Source organism: Fringilla coelebs (genome assembly GCF_963513975.1).
Source record: "Fringilla coelebs genome assembly, chromosome: 8".
NCBI lineage: Eukaryota > Metazoa > Chordata > Aves > Passeriformes > Fringillidae > Fringilla > Fringilla coelebs.
In genome coordinates, this window is record NC_140066.1 from 5402911 (window position 1) to 5420123 (window position 17213).

General features: G+C 54.0%; 2 protein-coding genes across 3 annotated transcripts in view; both read left to right on the forward strand.

Annotated features, from left to right (window-relative positions):
* The window catches only part of PRKG1 (protein kinase cGMP-dependent 1), a gene marked incomplete at its 5' end in the record, with an annotated part of 340143 nt that extends 331002 nt beyond the window's left edge, over window positions 1-9141 (forward strand). For both annotated transcript variants that reach the window (XM_084210094.1, XM_084210093.1), the window contains 5 exons: window positions 245-408; window positions 1311-1433; window positions 1530-1592; window positions 2242-2308; window positions 5284-9141. In XM_084210094.1, coding sequence (XP_084066220.1) covers window positions 245-408; window positions 1311-1433; window positions 1530-1592; window positions 2242-2308; window positions 5284-5382 — 516 coding nt within the window. In that variant the 3' untranslated portion in view covers window positions 5383-9141. The remainder of the gene's footprint in view (window positions 1-244; window positions 409-1310; window positions 1434-1529; window positions 1593-2241; window positions 2309-5283) is intronic.
* A 1755-nt stretch (window positions 9142-10896) lies between these two features.
* On the forward strand, window positions 10897-12748 carry DKK1 (dickkopf WNT signaling pathway inhibitor 1; the record flags this gene model as incomplete). The annotated part of the gene is made up of 4 exons (XM_084210660.1): window positions 10897-11088; window positions 11621-11777; window positions 11854-11964; window positions 12498-12748. 4 exons carry the CDS (start codon window positions 10897-10899, stop codon window positions 12746-12748), a joined length of 711 nt encoding a protein of 236 aa, XP_084066786.1.
* Between the last annotated feature and the right edge of the window lie 4465 nt (window positions 12749-17213).

Genomic DNA, 17213 nt, shown 5'->3' on the forward strand with positions numbered 1-17213 from the left:
GACATCAATTCCAACCCCCCCAGAAACCCTTTTTTGCTTCCCTCGTGGGAATTTTCCCAAGGATAAATCAGCAAAAAGGTCACTGTGGTTCCCTGGTCCTGGAACGACCCTCGGTGCTTTAATTGGGAGAAAATTCTCATCAGGAATCCTCCTTTCTGCCTTGCTTCACTTCAAGAGGAGCAGAGCCCAGGGCTGACATTCCCTCTGATGCCCTGCCCTGACTCTCTCCTGCCCCTTCCCCCAGGTCGATTTTGGCTTTGCAAAGAAAATAGGATTTGGAAAGAAAACATGGACTTTTTGTGGCACCCCGGAGTACGTAGCCCCCGAGATCATCCTGAACAAAGGTCATGACATTTCAGCAGACTACTGGTCCCTGGGAATCCTGATGTATGAGCTCCTGACTGGCAGGTATGGGCATTGAAATTCATCCCAACATTTCTGCCCTTCTCACCCCGACGAGGCCAGGCCAGGGGCAGGGCTGGGCCAGGGGACTCATGGTGGGTTTTCCACTCAAATAATCTTTTTTTGGCTCTGAGTGGGCTGAACATGATGGGAAAGGAGGAAGGGTTTGGCCCTGAATGGTCTGGAAATGGTGGGAAAAGGGGAAGGGTTTGGCCCTGAGTGGGCTGGAAATGGTGGGAAAATGGGAAGGGTTTGGTCCTGAAGGGTTTGGAAATCATGGAAAAAGAGGAAGGGTTTGTCCGTGAAGGGTTTGGAAATGATGAGAAAAGGGGAAGGGTTTGGCCCTGAAGGGTTTGGAAATGGTGGGAAAAGGGGAAGGGTTTGCACTCAGCTGGGGAGGTTCCTCACTGCTGGAAAGGAGGAGGCAGATTGGGCACCATCCATCCCTTCCCATATTTCATTTGGGATATCCCTGCTGCTCTTGGCTTCCCTCACCTCATCCCCCAGCACTCAGCCCCAGGAGATCCAGCCCCTCCATCCTTCACACACAGCCCCTCCTCCCTGGAAAGCCAATTAATCCCCCCTGGAAGCAGGTCCCACCACACAAAGATAAGCCAGGGAATGATGCTCAGAGCCTCCTGCCTCGGGCTGTTGGGATGCAGCTGCCATGGGAAGAAGAGGTTTAGCATGGAAAACTTCTTTTTGGTACTTCCCTGCAGCCAACATCCCTGAATTCCAGAGCTCCTTGAGAAATGGTGAGGATTATGGCAAGCAAAGCATTCCTGGTTGGCATCTGCCTTTTCTCATCTGGGTATATTTTGTCAGACTTCAAAACTGCTTTAAAGACAAATTCTTATGAAAGACAAGTTTTTAATCTTCTTTTTTTTCCTTCCCTGTGCCCTCTGAAGTCCCCCTTTCTCAGGCCCAGACCCCATGAAGACCTATAACATCATATTAAGGGGAATAGACATGATTGAATTTCCAAAGAAGATTGCCAAAAATGCTGCTAACTTAATTAAAAAACTATGCAGGTAAGCGGATGCAAGAATAAAACAAAAAGCCTTGATGCTGTTTGCAAAGAAATGAGCTGGGCAGAGGGGATTTAGGATCTGTTCTTCATTTTACAGGGACAATCCATCAGAAAGATTAGGGAACTTGAAAAACGGAGTGAAAGATATCCAAAAGCACAAGTAAGTGTCTTTTCCAACCCCAGAAAGGGGCATTTCAAACACCTCAATTTTCCCCTAAAAGCCACTTCCTATCCATAATGTAAATTCATCTTCCCTTTTTGTCTCATTGGAGGGGTTACATGAAGCCTTAGGACTTTATTGGGATCAGAACAGGTGAGAGAACCATTCCAGGAAGAATTTCTCTCATCCATCTGTGCTGGATCATCTCATCTCCCATCCCCAAAGCAGCAGGAATGGATTGTGTGGATATTTTTGTGGGAAGTCTCAGGGTTCATCCACCCTCTTTGAACAAACCTGAGGAAAACCACGAGTGGGACATTACTGAGCGTGGAGTTGGGAGTTAACCAATTCCACAGGGAAAAAAGGTCTCCTGTGGGATGCATCCACCCTCTGGCAGGGAAGGAGCAGCCTCCAGGACACCTGCAGCAAGGAATGGTTCCCAGCTGAGCGCTGGCAATTTCCATTTGTTCGGTGTCACCACGGGGTCGCTGCGCACTCTCCCTTCGTGGTCCCCCAAAAAAGATGACAGGAAAAATTCCAAAGGGATTTGGAGGCAAAGTCTGTGGGAGATGAAACCCGTTGCTCAAGCAATCTCCTGTTGTTTTTGTGCTACACCTGTCTAACTGCTGGATTCTTCCCTCCCTTTCAGGTGGTTTGAAGGCTTTAACTGGGAAGGGTTACGGAAAGGGACACTGACACCTCCCATCATCCCAAGTGTAAGTTTTCCATTGGTATTTTCTCCTCCATGGCTGATTCCTGTGATGCTGTGAGTTCTGGGCAGTGCTACACTGGGTTAAGTGGGAATAATGTGCTTTATTTCTTCTGGAGATACTTGGAAAAGTCACTCCAGGCACATTCCCAGCTCAGCTTGCTCTCCAGGCAGGCTCTTCCCTGGGGAGGCAGCGTGAGGAGGGCACAGCCATGGAGAAATCCCCTTTGTAGCAGGGCACTGAGACAGGATCACCCACTCCAGCACATTTTCCTTTCTCTCACCTGCTCCACTCATTTCTGCATCTCCTTTTCCCATTTCCTTGGAGAGCTGCCCCTTCCACCCCTTCTCTCTGCTGCGTCCTCTTCCCTTCTCCTTTATTCTCATTTCCTTTGCAAAGGCAAGTGGGATTTGGATGCCATCTCCCTTTCCTTTCACATTAACCTTCCCTTCTGCGCTGTCTTTTGTGCCTGTGCCCCTCTTTGCCCTGCATCCATGTCCTACATGAAAAGCTGTTGATGTTTAACCGGGAGCGGGGACAGCTCGGCTCGTTTTCCTTTGCAGCAAAGCCCTTCCTTTGATGTCTTTGTGAGCTCCCTGCCCTCAAAGCCCCGCTGCAAAGGGAAACCAAACAGGATTAGCTGGCAGAAATTACCTCGGCCCCTTCTGTCCTGCAGCCTCCCCTCCTTGTTCCAGCCTAATCCCTCGGGATCACCGGGAGAATGCCATTAATGGGGGTTTAATTGCACCCCATTGCTCCGTCCTGCAGCTCCTGCAGCAGGGGCAGGCTGAATCTGCCATCCCAAAGTTTGCTCAGGGAAAGAGCAGGAGGGCTTCCCATCCCCCCCTTTTTGTCCTGTGGGATGCAGGAGCTGCTGGAGTCAGTGGGGAAAGCAGGACTTGGCAAATCTCTCCCGTAACAACTCAGAAATGTTTCAGAGATCAAAGCTGGGTTTGGTTGGGTTTTTTTTTTTTCTTTCTGGGATGGTTTGGGTTGGAAGGGACCCTTGAACTCATCCAGTTCCATCACCTTCCATGGCATCTTCCCTATCCCAGGTTGCTCCAAGCCCTGTCTAACCTGGCCTTGGCCTATTTTTGATGCCTATTCATTCATCAGCAGGATCACATTTCAAGTCAGGCAATAAAGTCAAGTTTGCTCCTGCACATCCAGCTGCAATTCCTGCTTTAGGGATGCAGGATGTCCATGTAGCCTGAAAAAACCCCAGGATGTCTTCCTAACTGGTTCTGGTGGATTTTTAGTTTAGTTGGAGCATTTCTAATACTGCTCTTACCCCACACAGCAAGGCTGACTGGAATAGATGGGAGCATCCTTCCCTCTTCCAGGACAGCTCCAGGCTGGCCCTAATCCTGGTTCAACCCAGCTCATCCTTTCCTTGATCTCCTGGGAGTAGCAGCTCCTCCAGACCTACTCCTGAGATCCTCTCCAAACACCAACTGTGAATTTTGTCAACCCCAGAGCTGTCAATCCTACTCCAGCCCGTTTTCCACAAGGTTTTTTGGCAAAGTCTTGACTGCCACTCTGAAAAGGGACCCAAAATACAGCTCTGGGAGCAGACATCCATTTTTCCTCTCAATCCACCTTGTTAGCTGGGAAAGAGCCAGCAGGACCAAACACACAGATCAGTTCCTTTTTCTTTTTTTAAAAAAGGCTTTTCCCAGCTCTTTAACTCTCATTTCTTACGTGGCTCTGCCAGTGAGGCAATCAAAGAGCTCTTATTTCATGGGATTTTTGGAAAGATCCCAATTTACAACCTGCTGCTAGGACACTGCTGAGCCTTGATACCACAGCTGGAATCTGTGATTTTAGCTCTCCTTAAAAGCTCAGGACTCTGCCAAAGATGAGCTGAGCAAGCAAAGGGTGAAGGAGCCCCAGCAAAGTCAACAGATCCAGATAATCCGAAAGAAATTAAGATTTTGTGGGGTGGGGTTTTTGTTCCAAAATGAGCTCCATAATCCTGATTTTCCCCCAGATGTGTTCAGCAGCAGGAAAATGCTGATGCAGTTGGGCAGCACATTAAATGTAGGGCTGGAGTTGGAACTCCTGTCTTTTCCCAAGGCTTGCAGCAGCATCCAACATCAAATGGGAATCTCAGGAGGGTTAACAAGGCCAAGTGGGTTGAGACAACCCCTGAGATCAACCCATACTGGGAAAATAAATATTCCTGGCAGGGTGGGCAGGCCCTGGCACAGGGTGTCCAGAGCAGCTGTGGCTGCCCCTGGATCCCTGGCAGTGCCCAAGGCCAGGCTGGACAGGGCTGGGAGCAGCCTGGGATGGTGGAAGATGTCCCTGCCATGGCAGGTGGGACTGGATGGGACTTTAAGGTCCCTTCCTACCCAAAACCATTCCAGAATTCTGGGATTTAATGACTGTCAATTGTCCCCTGGCTCAGGCTCTTCCCAAAAGAAATGACTGAAAACAGCAGCAAGTGTTTTCCTTCTCTGGGTAAAACCTAAAGTATTAAATTTCTAGTAAGAATGTCATTGTTTTGGGCTGGAGAGTTGCTGGTTTCCTCTTAAATTGTTTATTTTTTTTTTTATTGTCTTGACTTTATCAAGTCCTCACTGTAAGAAAGTTTCCTTTGCTGTCACAAAGCAGGAAAACCATAAATTCTATAGCCAGGGTAGATTTCAAATGTCATGATTTCCAAAAAAGAAATGGGCTTGGCCTTCATCCTGGGAAGATGGGTTTCTCTGGAAGGATCCTGAGGCTGAGCAATGTCAGGAAACTTCAAGGCAGCAGGGCTCAGCTCAGCGTCCTGGAGCCATGGATGGGAAATCCTGAGCTCTTTTCCCAAGCCCATTGTGGAAAACTCAGGAGAGGAGGGGAGCTGGGGGAAATCCCCCAGCAAAGAGCTGTGCATGCAGCACTGGGGATTCTCTGGGATGCCCATGGCTGTGGGATGAGGAGGGAATGCCAGCCCTAGGATGAACATCCCCTTCTTGTCCCTCTTCCCCCCGCAGGTCGCGTCTCCCACGGACACGAGCAACTTCGACAGCTTCCCAGAGGACAGTGACGAGCCACCCCCTGACGACAACTCAGGATGGGACATAGATTTTTAATGTTATTTCTCTTACCTGCTTCTGCCTTGCTGAGGACAGCTTTTCCTGGGACGTGGCTGCCAGCGGAACGGGAGGACCGGAATCGGGGAGGATTCGTGCTCGGGGTCACCACGATGCCTTGATTGATGCTGCTCCAGTAACTCCAGTGGCATTAGGACTTCTTGCTTAGTGACAATAGTGCTCTCCATGTTTTCTGTTGGAACGTGACCTGGCTTGGGCACGGTGGTCCTGACACAGAGCCTTGCTCCGGCACAGAACTCCTCTTCTGTGGCCACAGAGCTCCTGGCACACTCTTGATTAGCAGGGTGAGAGATCCGTAGAGTAAGAGGCACTTAATTCCAGCTGCTTTTTCTGTAGGATCAGTAGTAACTTATGAAGTGCTGCAGCTACTCCAGTGCAGGATTTGGGCTATTCCCACCCTGCTGGAGCCCAGCAGGAGCACGGGCAAAGCACTCCCGTCAAAGCAGTGGGGAATGTGTCCTTTTCCTTCCCTAGCAGTATTCCTGACGAGACTGAATGTTCCCTTTCCTCTTTGTTTTGGAAACATTTTGGCTCAGCCTGGTCAAACAAAAGCACAACTGCTGCAGATGCTGTTGAGGCAGAGGTTGGGTCGCTTCCCTCACGTGGCAGCATCGCCTTTGGTCTTCAGTTCTCCTTTCCCTGGGTACCAACACATGCATGGAAAGAGGAAATCATGGGATGAATCCATGGTACATCCACTGATCTGTTCTACATCTGCTGGTCCATTGTACATCTGCTGATCCATTTCACATCTATTGATCCATTTCACAGTCCTGAACAAAGCAACAGCAGCCCACCACTCTGATTAGGTAGAGAATTAAGGATCATTTGGATCTCTTGGGGCTCAAAGGGAAAAACATGAGACTTGTGGTGTCCTCTTGAGGTGCTGCATCCATCCCTCACCTGGGGAGAAACCTGTCCCTGACCCATCCTGTCAGGAATATGTAGCAAAGGCTCCGTTCTCCCTGCTGGCGTTTCCATGTCTCCATGTCTGCATCTCTTCCATGTTTAAAGAATCTTGTTAAAATAGAAATCCTGGCTCTGATGGAACACTGCCAGTCATCCTGATGCCTCTCCAGGCTAAGGAGCTCCACAGGAAAGTCAGTGGAATTCAGTGGGAAGTGGGTATTGGAAGATCCCTGTGAGATCTCCAGCCTGCCAAGTCCACGTGACTGTGTTTAACACAGGGATGGCCAAATCCATTTGGAAAAAAGAACTGGGGAAAACAATATTATCAGGATATGCTTTTCCCTCACTTTTCCTTGGCTTGAATTCCCTTTTCTGGTTTATAGGATGCAGCAGAGGGATCCTATCCTGGGTGCCCATTTGTTGCATACACACGGGACTGAAAGTTTATCCCATTATCCAACAGGGAACATCAGCCCTGGGTCTCTCTGAGAGACCTGGCCCCAAAAGAAATCACAGAATCATGGAATGATGGAATGGTTTGGGTTGGAAGGGACCTTAAAGGTCCTCTCATTCCAGCCCCTGCCGTGGGTGAGCAGGTGCTGCCTCCTTTTAATCTCAGCTGCCAAGACCCGACCGTGGAAAGATCAAGTCTTGCTGACAAGGACTTTTCCCACATATTGCATGGAAAAGGTCTGTTTGAGCAGGAAGAAATCCCTTCCCTGATGCCAAGTCCCAACTCTTTTGCATGTTTTTCATTAAAGGATGTAATCAGAAGGGTATTTTGACAGCATGGACCGTGTCTGCTGTTCAACATGAGCTGGGCCATGTGACACCTTTGAGAGCAGTCTGTGGCTCTGGAATTCCCTCAGTTTCCCAAAGAGTGAGGCCACACCTCTGGCACAGTCACTTCTGCTGTTCTTTAACCATTAAAACTTAATTTGCCTTCAAAATCACGGGGAAAAGGCAGCACCTGCTGGCTTTTCCACCTTTCTCCGAGGGATGGACAGCACTGAGAGCCAAGGCTGAGCACGAGGGCTAAAACATTCACCAGGCATCTTAAACAGGCCAAATGCTTCCCTCACATCCCCCTGGACTTTCCCTCCATGGGGACAGCTTCCTGCAGGAGTTTGTCCCAGGATGGTGACCCCTGATGCAGTTGGCAGGCAAGGAGGACAAAGCACCACAAGGATTTGGGGATCAGCCCGAAAAGGTGACAGGAGGGAGGGTCTGGAATGGGCTGAGCAGTTGGGTTTCCTTTTCCTGTCCCTTTTTTTCCTTGTGCCAGGCATGGGAATTGACACCTGCAGCGTGCACTGTGCTGAATCTGAGTTTATTTTGATATCAAACACCTCACTTGACTTCCATGGCCTCTCCTGAGCATTAACACTTTGCATATGTATATGATAAGCCTTCAGTTATAATAATATATTTAAGTTGCTTTATATATATCTCTATATATCCACAACAAGGGATTGCCTCTGTGTTTCCACCTCCTGTCCTCATTTGTTTGTCTCCTTTCCTGATCTATGGGACGACAGCGTTTTTAGGGAAGGGGGAATTGGCTCCCATGTTTCCAGAGGGGGCTTTGGTTGGTTTTGTGGCTCCTCCTGGAGCTGCATTGCCCACAGCAAACTCTTCTTCAACAACAGGACCACGAGCAGATATTTCTGTAAATAGGTATTTTCGTGTCGATGTTTTGTGGGTCACGCAGGACTTTCTGTTCTTTTCCAGTTCCATGGCATTATTCCTTCATTTTCTTATTTGTAATGTAACGTTTTTAGGTCGAGGTAGACTTGAATTAATGTCATGTTTGTCAGTATTGATTAAACTTTCTGTCAGCTGTCCTGTTCACCCACCCGTCCCATAGTTCTAGAACGTCACTGGCTATCTGGCATTGTTGCAAGTGCCTTAAATCCATGGCATCTTATTGAAAAAAAAAAAGAAAAAAAAAGAGACAAATTTGGTGTTATGCTGCATGACGAAGACAAACACACCTCAAACCGTCGTCCTTTCTTAGCTTGCTGCGTTTTACAGTTCTTTCTGCTACCGATTTCTAAGCCTTTATTATCTGATCTCGATGAATTCCAGAAATGATGACGTCGTTCTCTGATTTCTGTTCAATGTACCAGAGCTGTGTATCTGTTAATGAGATACAGAGTCATTTCTGTGAAATGTATAAATGTGATGTGCGGGTCAAATTAATCTCTGACATCCTAGCAGTCCGTAGACAGGTATTCCTGTTTTGCTAAGCTCTGCAGATCCCACCCATCCATCCCTGGGGAATCTCCCACCTGGGAAAAATCCACCCTGCCGGTGTTTTCCTGACCTGAAACCCCAGTGCAAGGACGAGGCTCCTTTGCACCCCTCAACCAAACAGGATCTGTGCTTTTCCCTGCCTCCACGGGGATGAGCCCTGCAAACTCCTCCTGCCTCCCCGGCCCTGACACCGAGGCTTGGGCGCTTTTAGGGCTTTCTCAGAAAAAGGGGAAATTCCCATTTGGAGTTGCCTCTCCCCCCGAGTTCCCATCGATGCTTGTTTTACCCCAGCCCTTTGTTTTATACTCTGATTTTCCCTCCTTCCATGGCAGAGGTTTTGTTTGTCAGGCCGATGTCGGTCATCGGCCGCTTGCACTCTTTGGATGTTGACTGAGGAACTTTGGGTTTTTGGTTTTTTTTTCTTTTTTCATACACTTCCACGGCTTTTGTTTCGCTCTGTACTCCCCCTGCAGCTGTAATTGCCGAGTGCCTGTTGTATACTTTATAGAGTTGAAATAAAAAATAATTACTTTTGAACTGCTGTCAGTGGGTTTCTTCCAGAGCAGGAGCTGAGTTTGGGAGAGATCTTGTGGATGCTGGTGAAATGTGGGGTTACAGGGGTTCTGCTCCCAGAACTGGTTGCCCAGAGAAGCTGTGACTGGATCCCTGGCAGTGTCCCAGGCTGGACAGAGCTTGGAGCAGCCTGGGACAGTGGAAGGTGTCCCTGCCCATGGCAGTGGGTGGCACTGGATGGGCTTTGATGTCCCTTCCAACTCAAAAATCATTCTATGATTGGATGATGACACAGAGGTGAGCAAAAGCTCCTTGGAGCAACAAAGCATCCTCTCAGGAGGGAAATAAATGTGGCAGCAGCCCAAGGAGGAGCTGGCAATCCTCACCAGTCGTGCTGCGGGATGCAGCAATCGCATGTCGAAGTTAATAATGCAATAAAAACCCCAGGGTGACGTGGCCCTCACCTGAAACTGCCGGGGGAACACCGAGATTTCGGGGCGAGGCGTGGCGCTCGTTTTTCCAGGCTAAAAATAGGGGAAGGCGGGAGGGGTGGCCGGGCTGTGCGGGGATGTCGCCCGGCCGTGACTCAGCCGCCGCTGACGGCACCTGCCCGCCGTGCTCCCGAAACCTTCCCAGGCAATTATTAGCCCGGCTTGAGCCATTCGGGGCTGGGACAGCTGATAGTGGATACCGGGACAGCGATACCGAGAGAGGGGGCGGCGTTCATTGCAGGAATTGCGGCGTCCGGGATCCCCCACCCCGGGGATTTTGGGGGCGCTGCTCCGGCTCTTCGTATTCTCGTTTAAACAAGCAGAGGAAAGAAATAAACGGGAGCGCGGGCCCGCCGCCGGGAAAAGCCGGGTGAATTAACGGGGGTTAATTAACGAGAGTTAATTACCGGAGCGGGGAGGGGGAGTGGGGGCGCGATGTCGCGGCGGGACCGCCAGGGGGCGCCCTGGGGCCGCTCTGCCCCGGCGGGGGGACTTGTTGGGGGGGGGGGGGGGTTGGGATGGAGGGAATGAGGAGGGAAAAAAGGGAATTGGGGGGGGGGGAATTGGGAAAGGAGAGGGGGGGCGACGCCTTTGATCTCCCCGCATCAAAGGGCCCGGAGCTCCCCCCCACCGACGCTGTCCCCCGCCCCGGCTGGGGTCAGAGGAGTAGGGGGAGGACAGCGAGAGTCCCGCCGTGTGTCCCCCCCCCGCGTCCCCGCACGCCGCCCGGCGCGGGGGGATGCGGAGCAGCCCCTCTCCTTTCCTGCGAGGCTGCGCTGGCGCCAGGAAGGACGCGGGGGAGGCGGCGGGAGGGGGGAGACTTCGAGGAGACCAAAGGACCGACTCTGCCACCGGGGGAGGGCGGGGGGGCTCTCTGCACCCACAGCGGCTCCCACCCACTATGGGGGCTCGCACAAGGGGGAGTGTCCCCCCCGTCCCTCTTCCCGGTCCCCTCCGTCGGGCGCGCCCGGCTGGAGACAGCGGCGGCGTCGGGGAGTGCGGAGCATCTGGCCGGGAACCGGGGCGGGGGATGCCGGGGGGGAAAGCTGGGGAGGAGGGGGTCTGCCCTCGCCCTTGCGAAACCCCCTCCCGACCAATGTGGGAGCCCTCGGGGCGGGGTGGGGGCGGTTTTGGGGGCTCATGGGCACAGCCCCCCCCGGGAAGGCTTTGAAATCGCAGCCTGCGGGCCCCCCGCCCCGAGGGGGCGGGCAGGAGGCAGCCCCGGGGGTATAAAGGCGGCGGAGGAGCGCAGGAGCCGCTGCTCGCGGCTCGGTGCTGCTGCTCGGGGACTCTGCGGGCACGGGAGGGCACGGGAGGCACCAGGATGCGGGGGCTGGTGGCGCTGCTGGCGGCGCTGAGCTGCGCGGCCCCGGCGGGGCGGGCGGCGGCTCCCGGGGGTGCCCTCAGCTCCAACGCCATCAAGGGACCCCCCCCGGGCGGGGCGGCAGAGACCAGCGCCGCCCCCGCACCCCCTTTCGACGGCAGCAACAAGGCCCCGCCGGCCGCCACCCGACAGGTAGGAGAGAGCATGGATGGAGGGGGACGGACAGCGGGGATGGAGCGGCGGGACACCGGGAGGGAAGACGGGGACGCACAGCGGGGATGGAGGGGGACAGACACCGGGGGATGGAGGGGACCCGTCGGGGATGGAGTTGAGGGACGCATTTGAGATGAAGGGTGGGACGTCGGGGATGAGGACACCCACAGCGGGAGATGGAGTAGGGGACGCAAGCGATGGAGGGGACACCGGGGGTGGAAGGGATAGAAGAGGGGGGACACAGCTCGGATGGATGGAGGGGCTGCCAGGGCGTGGAGGGACACTCCGGGGATGGAGAGGGGGACACCGGCGACTGAGGACAGGGACGCACCGGGTGATGGGGACACAGACGCACTGGATGGAGTGGGGACACCTCGGGGGTGGAGGGGACACCGGGGACGGGGGTGCAGGCGGGGAGTGACACGGGGGATGGATGGAGAGGGGGGACACTCGGGGATGTGTGTCAGCAGCATCGGCCCCGCTGATCCCCCCGCCTCCTCTGTGTCCCCAGCCTTTCCCGTGCGCCGAGGACGAGGACTGCGGCCCCGAGGAGTTCTGCGGGGGCGCGGCCCGTGGCGGGGGGGCCCCGCTGTGCCTCGGCTGCCGGCGCCGCCGCAAGCGCTGCCTGCGCGATGCCATGTGCTGCCCCGGCATGACCTGCAGCAACGGTGAGGGCAGGGGACACCCGGGGCTGGGGAGGGGCCGGGCTGCCACGCGTGGCTGACAGCCCCGCTGTCCCCGCAGGGCTCTGCACGCCCCTGGAGCCGCCGCACGGAGCGGCCGAGCCGGACGAGACGGGCACCGAGGCGCTGCCCCGACGGACGCCCGCTCCCGCCTGGCTCCCCACTGCTAAAGGTGAGGCGTCCCGGCTGCTGTCACCCCGCTGTCCCGCCTGAGGCTGCCATCCTTCCCTGCTGTCCCCTGAGCACTAATCCGGGCTGCCCCCTTGCCCCGAGATCTGTCCGGGATGCCCATCTTTCCCTGCTGTCCCCCATGGGATCACTCGGGGTGCCCATCCTGTGCCTTTATCCCCGTGTGATCACTCGGGATGCCCATCCTGCACCTCTATCCCCGTGGGATCACTCGGGATGCCCATCCTGCGCCTCTATCCCCGTGGGATCACTCGGGATGCCCATCCTGCACCTTTATCCCCGTGCCCATTCTGTCTCGGTGTCCCGCACGGGATCAGTCCAGGACGCCCTTTCTGCTCCACCACGGGGTCGCTCCGGGATGCCTCCCTTTCCCTGCTATCCCTTTGGGATCGCTCCGGGATGCCCCCAGCCCCACTATCCCTAGAAGCCGAACCCGGCATGCCCACCCTCCCCTCGGGATGCCCCCGCGCTGTCCCCCTCCGCCCGGCTGAGCATCCCCCCGCTGTCCCCACGCAGGAGAGGAGGGCGACTTCTGCCTGCGCTCGTCGGACTGCGCGGCCGGGCTGTGCTGCGCCCGCCACTTCTGGTCCAAGATCTGCAAGCCGGTGCTGCGGGAGGGCCAGGTGTGCACCCGGCACCGGCGGAAAGGCTCGCACGGCCTGGAGATCTTCCAGCGCTGCCAGTGCGCCGAGGGGCTGGCGTGCCGCCTGCAGCGAGAGCACGGCCCCGCCGACGCCTCCCGCCTGCACACGTGCCAGCGGCACTGAGCGACGCGCGGACAGACGGACGGACGCGTGCCGGCGGCACCGAGCGACGCAAGGACAGACGGACGCGTGCCGGCGGTACTGAGCGACGCACGGACGCGGACGGGACAGACGGACGCGTCCCCGTGGCGGCGGCGCTGAGCGACACACGGACGGACGGACGCGCGCGTGCCGGCAGCACCGAGCGACGCACGGACGGGACAGACGGACGCGACAGACTCCGGCCCCGCCGGAGCGAAGGTTGTTTCTCAAGGGAACTTCTCCTCAGCGACTTCTTGCAGTACGTTACTGTGTTGTGAATACTCGAGCTGGCACTTAGCTGTACATAGCGCCGGGGCTGTTAATGACTGACTTTTAACGATGGCTTTTAATGAGTTTTTATTTTGTGTTTTCTCTGAGGGCGCTGCCCGGCGCTCTCCGAGCCGCGACTGTGACTTTGTACACACTGGGTTTTGCCGTTCTGGCTCGAAGGGATGCCGCCGAGTGCGTGCGGGGGAATAAACTCTTTAAATTCACCCTGCGCTGCCTCCAGGTCCTTGCCCGGGGGAGGAGAGACGGGGCGGGGGGGGGTTCATCCCCAGCATCCCATGGGAATGGGATGGGTTGGCGCTTTTTAGGAATTCCCTGGTCGCCACTGATGCCCTCTGGCCGCCAAACCGAGGAGAGGGAGCGCGGCTGGGGCTCTGGGAAGGGCACCGGGCAGCAGAATCCCTCTCCCTGCTTTTGGGAGGGAGGAGGGAGTGAGGGACCACCGGAGGGACTGTGCTGGACCAACCACGGGGGCTGCCGATCTCGACCTTGCTCCATGCACAATAAAGTTTTATTTTCCCCTTCATTTTGTGGCTCGTTCCTGCGGCTCTTCAGCCTTTTGGGATGGCTTGGAGGGAGGGAAAGCTGCGAGCACACGTTTTTCCCCAACCCTGTTTCAGGCGGTTGTGGGTGGGGAACGTGGGGCTGCCGGGCTGCAGGTGCATCCCTGCAGCCTGGGAAAGGGGTTTGGGGTGCAAAATCACGGTGGAGCCTTCCCTGGATACCCCAAAAGCGCTTTGCACCCCAGCCCAAAGCCAGCACATCCCTGCGGGGCTCCCAGGGCACAGTGTGGGGGATCATCCCTCAAATGCTGCCTGCTCGTGGGTGTTCGGTGCCTTTGGGGTTGGTGCTGCTTCTTCGGGGCATCAAATTCCCTGGAGAACACGGGATTGTGGAATAGCAGCCCCACTGCAGCTCTGGTGCTGAACCAAGGAAATGTAAAGGAGAGAGAAGAGCCCCAGGGAAAGATCGTTCCCAGCTTCCTTCCAGCTCTGGAACTGGCTGAGAACAGCCCAAACTGCCCCAAACTGGAGGGTAAAACATTAATGGTCCTTAAACCACCCAAACCCACCCTTAAAGTCTCTCTGGAGCAGCTTCTGTTAAATATAAAAATAGTTCTAAATATAAATAAATAAAAGACTCTATTAAATAGTGTCACAGCACGAGCTGGGGGTTGAAGCAGCCCCTGAAAGAGTTCCTGACTCACAGGCTGGAGTTTAGTGCTTGGATCATCATTCCAGGCTGTGAAAATTTAAAAAAAAAACTTTTAAAAAACATACTTAAAAATCAAAAAGATTGCACAACATCCATAATAATATAATTATTTTATTATCATAATGATGTTGTGCCCACTAAGAGTCAGTGGCACTGGGGCAATGAAGGGACCTGGTTAAGAAAAGCACCAGGAACTGTTCAGATGGGTTCAAATCTGTCCTGAACAGTGTCATATTTTATCCTAAGCACATTTAAACCACTGTCATTAGGGTCAGGGCTTGTTCTCCAGAGAGTGAGAGGGACCAGCACAGCTTTGTCACCTCTGCAGGCAGGGAAAAATACCCCTGTGGGGCATTAAACAGCATTTCTTGTTCTCTTGGGTACATCTTTGTCCTCCAGCCTCTTTTGTTTTGTTTAGGTTGGCCATCTCCACACCTGTCCTTGCTCCTTGTGCCTTGATGTTCTTCACTTTCCCAGTGTGGAGGAGGAAAAAAGAGCATTTTTAGCAGCCATTCTGAGGCAAGGGGAGCTCAGGCCAGCCCTGGTTGCATCTGTGTCCCGTGGTCTGTGCCCAGCAGGATGGATGCTGCCACAGACATCTCCAGAATCATTAATTTCATGGATAGATTCCACAAAAACAATGGGTTTGATGGGGTTTATTCCCTCCTCCCCCCCCCCCTCACCACATCTGCAGTCAGAATCTCTTCCCATTTCGGTCCCTTTTGGACTTGCAGGGTTAGTTCTTCAGGTAAATTTGATTAAGTAATACCCCTTAGGGAAAAAAAAAATCATGAGAATACAACCCTGTGTCTGTTAAGATTAAACCAAAGCTGTTCTTGAAGGGAGGGATTTCAGCCTTCCCTCGGCCCTGAGCATCGTTCTGTCCCCAAAACCTGAACCCACTCGAGGTCTGCATCATCCTGGGAAATCAAACACTCCTCCAGCAGCTGAGGGATGGGGATAAACAGCCCCTGAGCCCTGGAAATGTGGTCACAGGCAGGCAGAGGCAAAGGCTGCTGTGTCCCAATTTCCCAGGGGAAATGTGGGTGGGTGGCAGTGGCATTCCCTGGGGAATGAGCAGGTGACATCACCAAGGTCCCTCTTGGAGCCTTCCCAAAGTGACAGATTCTCCTTATCAGAAATGCCTGAACGAATTCCTTGCCACCCCCAAACCAACCCAACAACAACAACAACAACAAAAAAGGCCTGTGGGAAGTAGAAAATATAAAACTTGAGGAAAAAAATGGAATGTGTGGAGCCTCTGAGTCTGGGCTGGGTGGTGTGTCCTGTCTGGGTTTCCTGCTCTGATCCAGAGGGAAGGCAGGGAGAAACCCCAGCCTGCAGCTCCTGACACACAAACCAGTGACCCCAGCTGGGAAAGGCATCTCAGGATGCACTTCCCCACCAGTGTGACTGAATTTATTCCCACCAAAAACCCAGGCAAGCCCCCTTTTTCCTAAGCAAGAGGAAAGCAGCAGGTTCTGGTGGATGGAGAGCTCTGGCACCTCTGGTGTACTAACTGCTCCTGCTCTTAGGGCTGGAAGAGCTTCCACAAAGCTCTGTGAAGTTCAGTATTATTTAAAATCATAGAAATCTGTAAAGCAGCTTAATGGTGCTGGCTGGGCCAACCTCCCAATGAAATGTGGGACCAACATTTCATTCCTTCAACGCTCTGCTCAACCCCAGCATTGTCCCAGAGCATTTGAGGGGATTTTAGAGGAGGTTCATTCATGCAAGATGATTTTCCTCAGTCAAGGCAAGGCATTATTACAACGCCTTCTGCTGGACAGGGACACCTCCCACTGTGCCAGGCTGCTCCAGCCTGGCCTTGGGCACTGCCAGGGATCCAGGGGCAGCCACAGCTGCTCTGGGCACCCTGTGCCAGGGCCTGCCCACCCTGCCAGGGAACAATTCCTCATTCCCAATATCCCATCCAGCCCTGCCTGCTGTCAGTTTGAAGCCATTCCCACTCATGCTGTCACTCCAATATCCCTCTGCAGCTCTCCTGGAGCCCCTTTAGGTGCCAGCAGAGGCTCTGGGGTCTTTCAGCCCTTTCTGGACTTTTCCTCTGCACCTCTCAGCTAAAAATCCTAAAGCATCCCAGGATTCCAGGGGCCGCATAAACACGGATGGTTTGAAGGGGAAACTGGATCCCTCCAAGGTTTTCCTGAACTGATTTTCCTGCACTGTGGATGCAGATTCCGAGGAGGTGGGTCATCAGGAATCCTCTCTCCGCTGCGCTCGGGGACAGTCTGGCACAAAGGAATTAAACTTCCAAGGAGGGAGGCTGGGACAATGATTGCTGTCATTGGGGGAGATTTCAGGGAAGCAAATCCCATTTCCTTCTCATTTTCTTCCTAAATTCTTTCAGAAGCCACTTCCACCCCAAGCTGTTGCACAGAAACTCCCTTTTTATTTTTTAATAATTGTTTAGAGCCGATGCTCACCCCCTCCTCTCTCCCACTGATCTTCACGTGGCATTTAAAACCAAACGCCCCTAAAAACGCTCGTGTGAGGAACAAAACCTCACACGGCGCAAGAAAGGGTTACAAAACCCCTTAAATCTGCCCGCAGGCATTACAGGGGAAAAATCCCTGTTGTTTTTATCCTCTCCTGACACAGAGCAGGATCCTGCCCCTCTCGGCTCGGGAAGATGAAACACAGGCAGCAGGTGGAAACCTTTGTGGCTGCAAGGCAACACGCAAAGCTTTGGGGTGGCTTTGGGGTTTGTTTTCCCCCTTTTTCTGGGCTGGGGGGAGCTCACCCACCTGCTGGAGCAGCTCTTTGTCCCGAGCCTTTCAACTGCGGGCTCGGCCGGGCAAACCTTGATCTCCCTCGGGAGGGGAAGCGGAGCATCCAGGTGGTCCAGGTGCGGGATCCCCATGCCCTGCGCTCCTTCAAACGCGTCCCCGCTAATCCAAAGGGATGTTTATTCCTTTTTTTT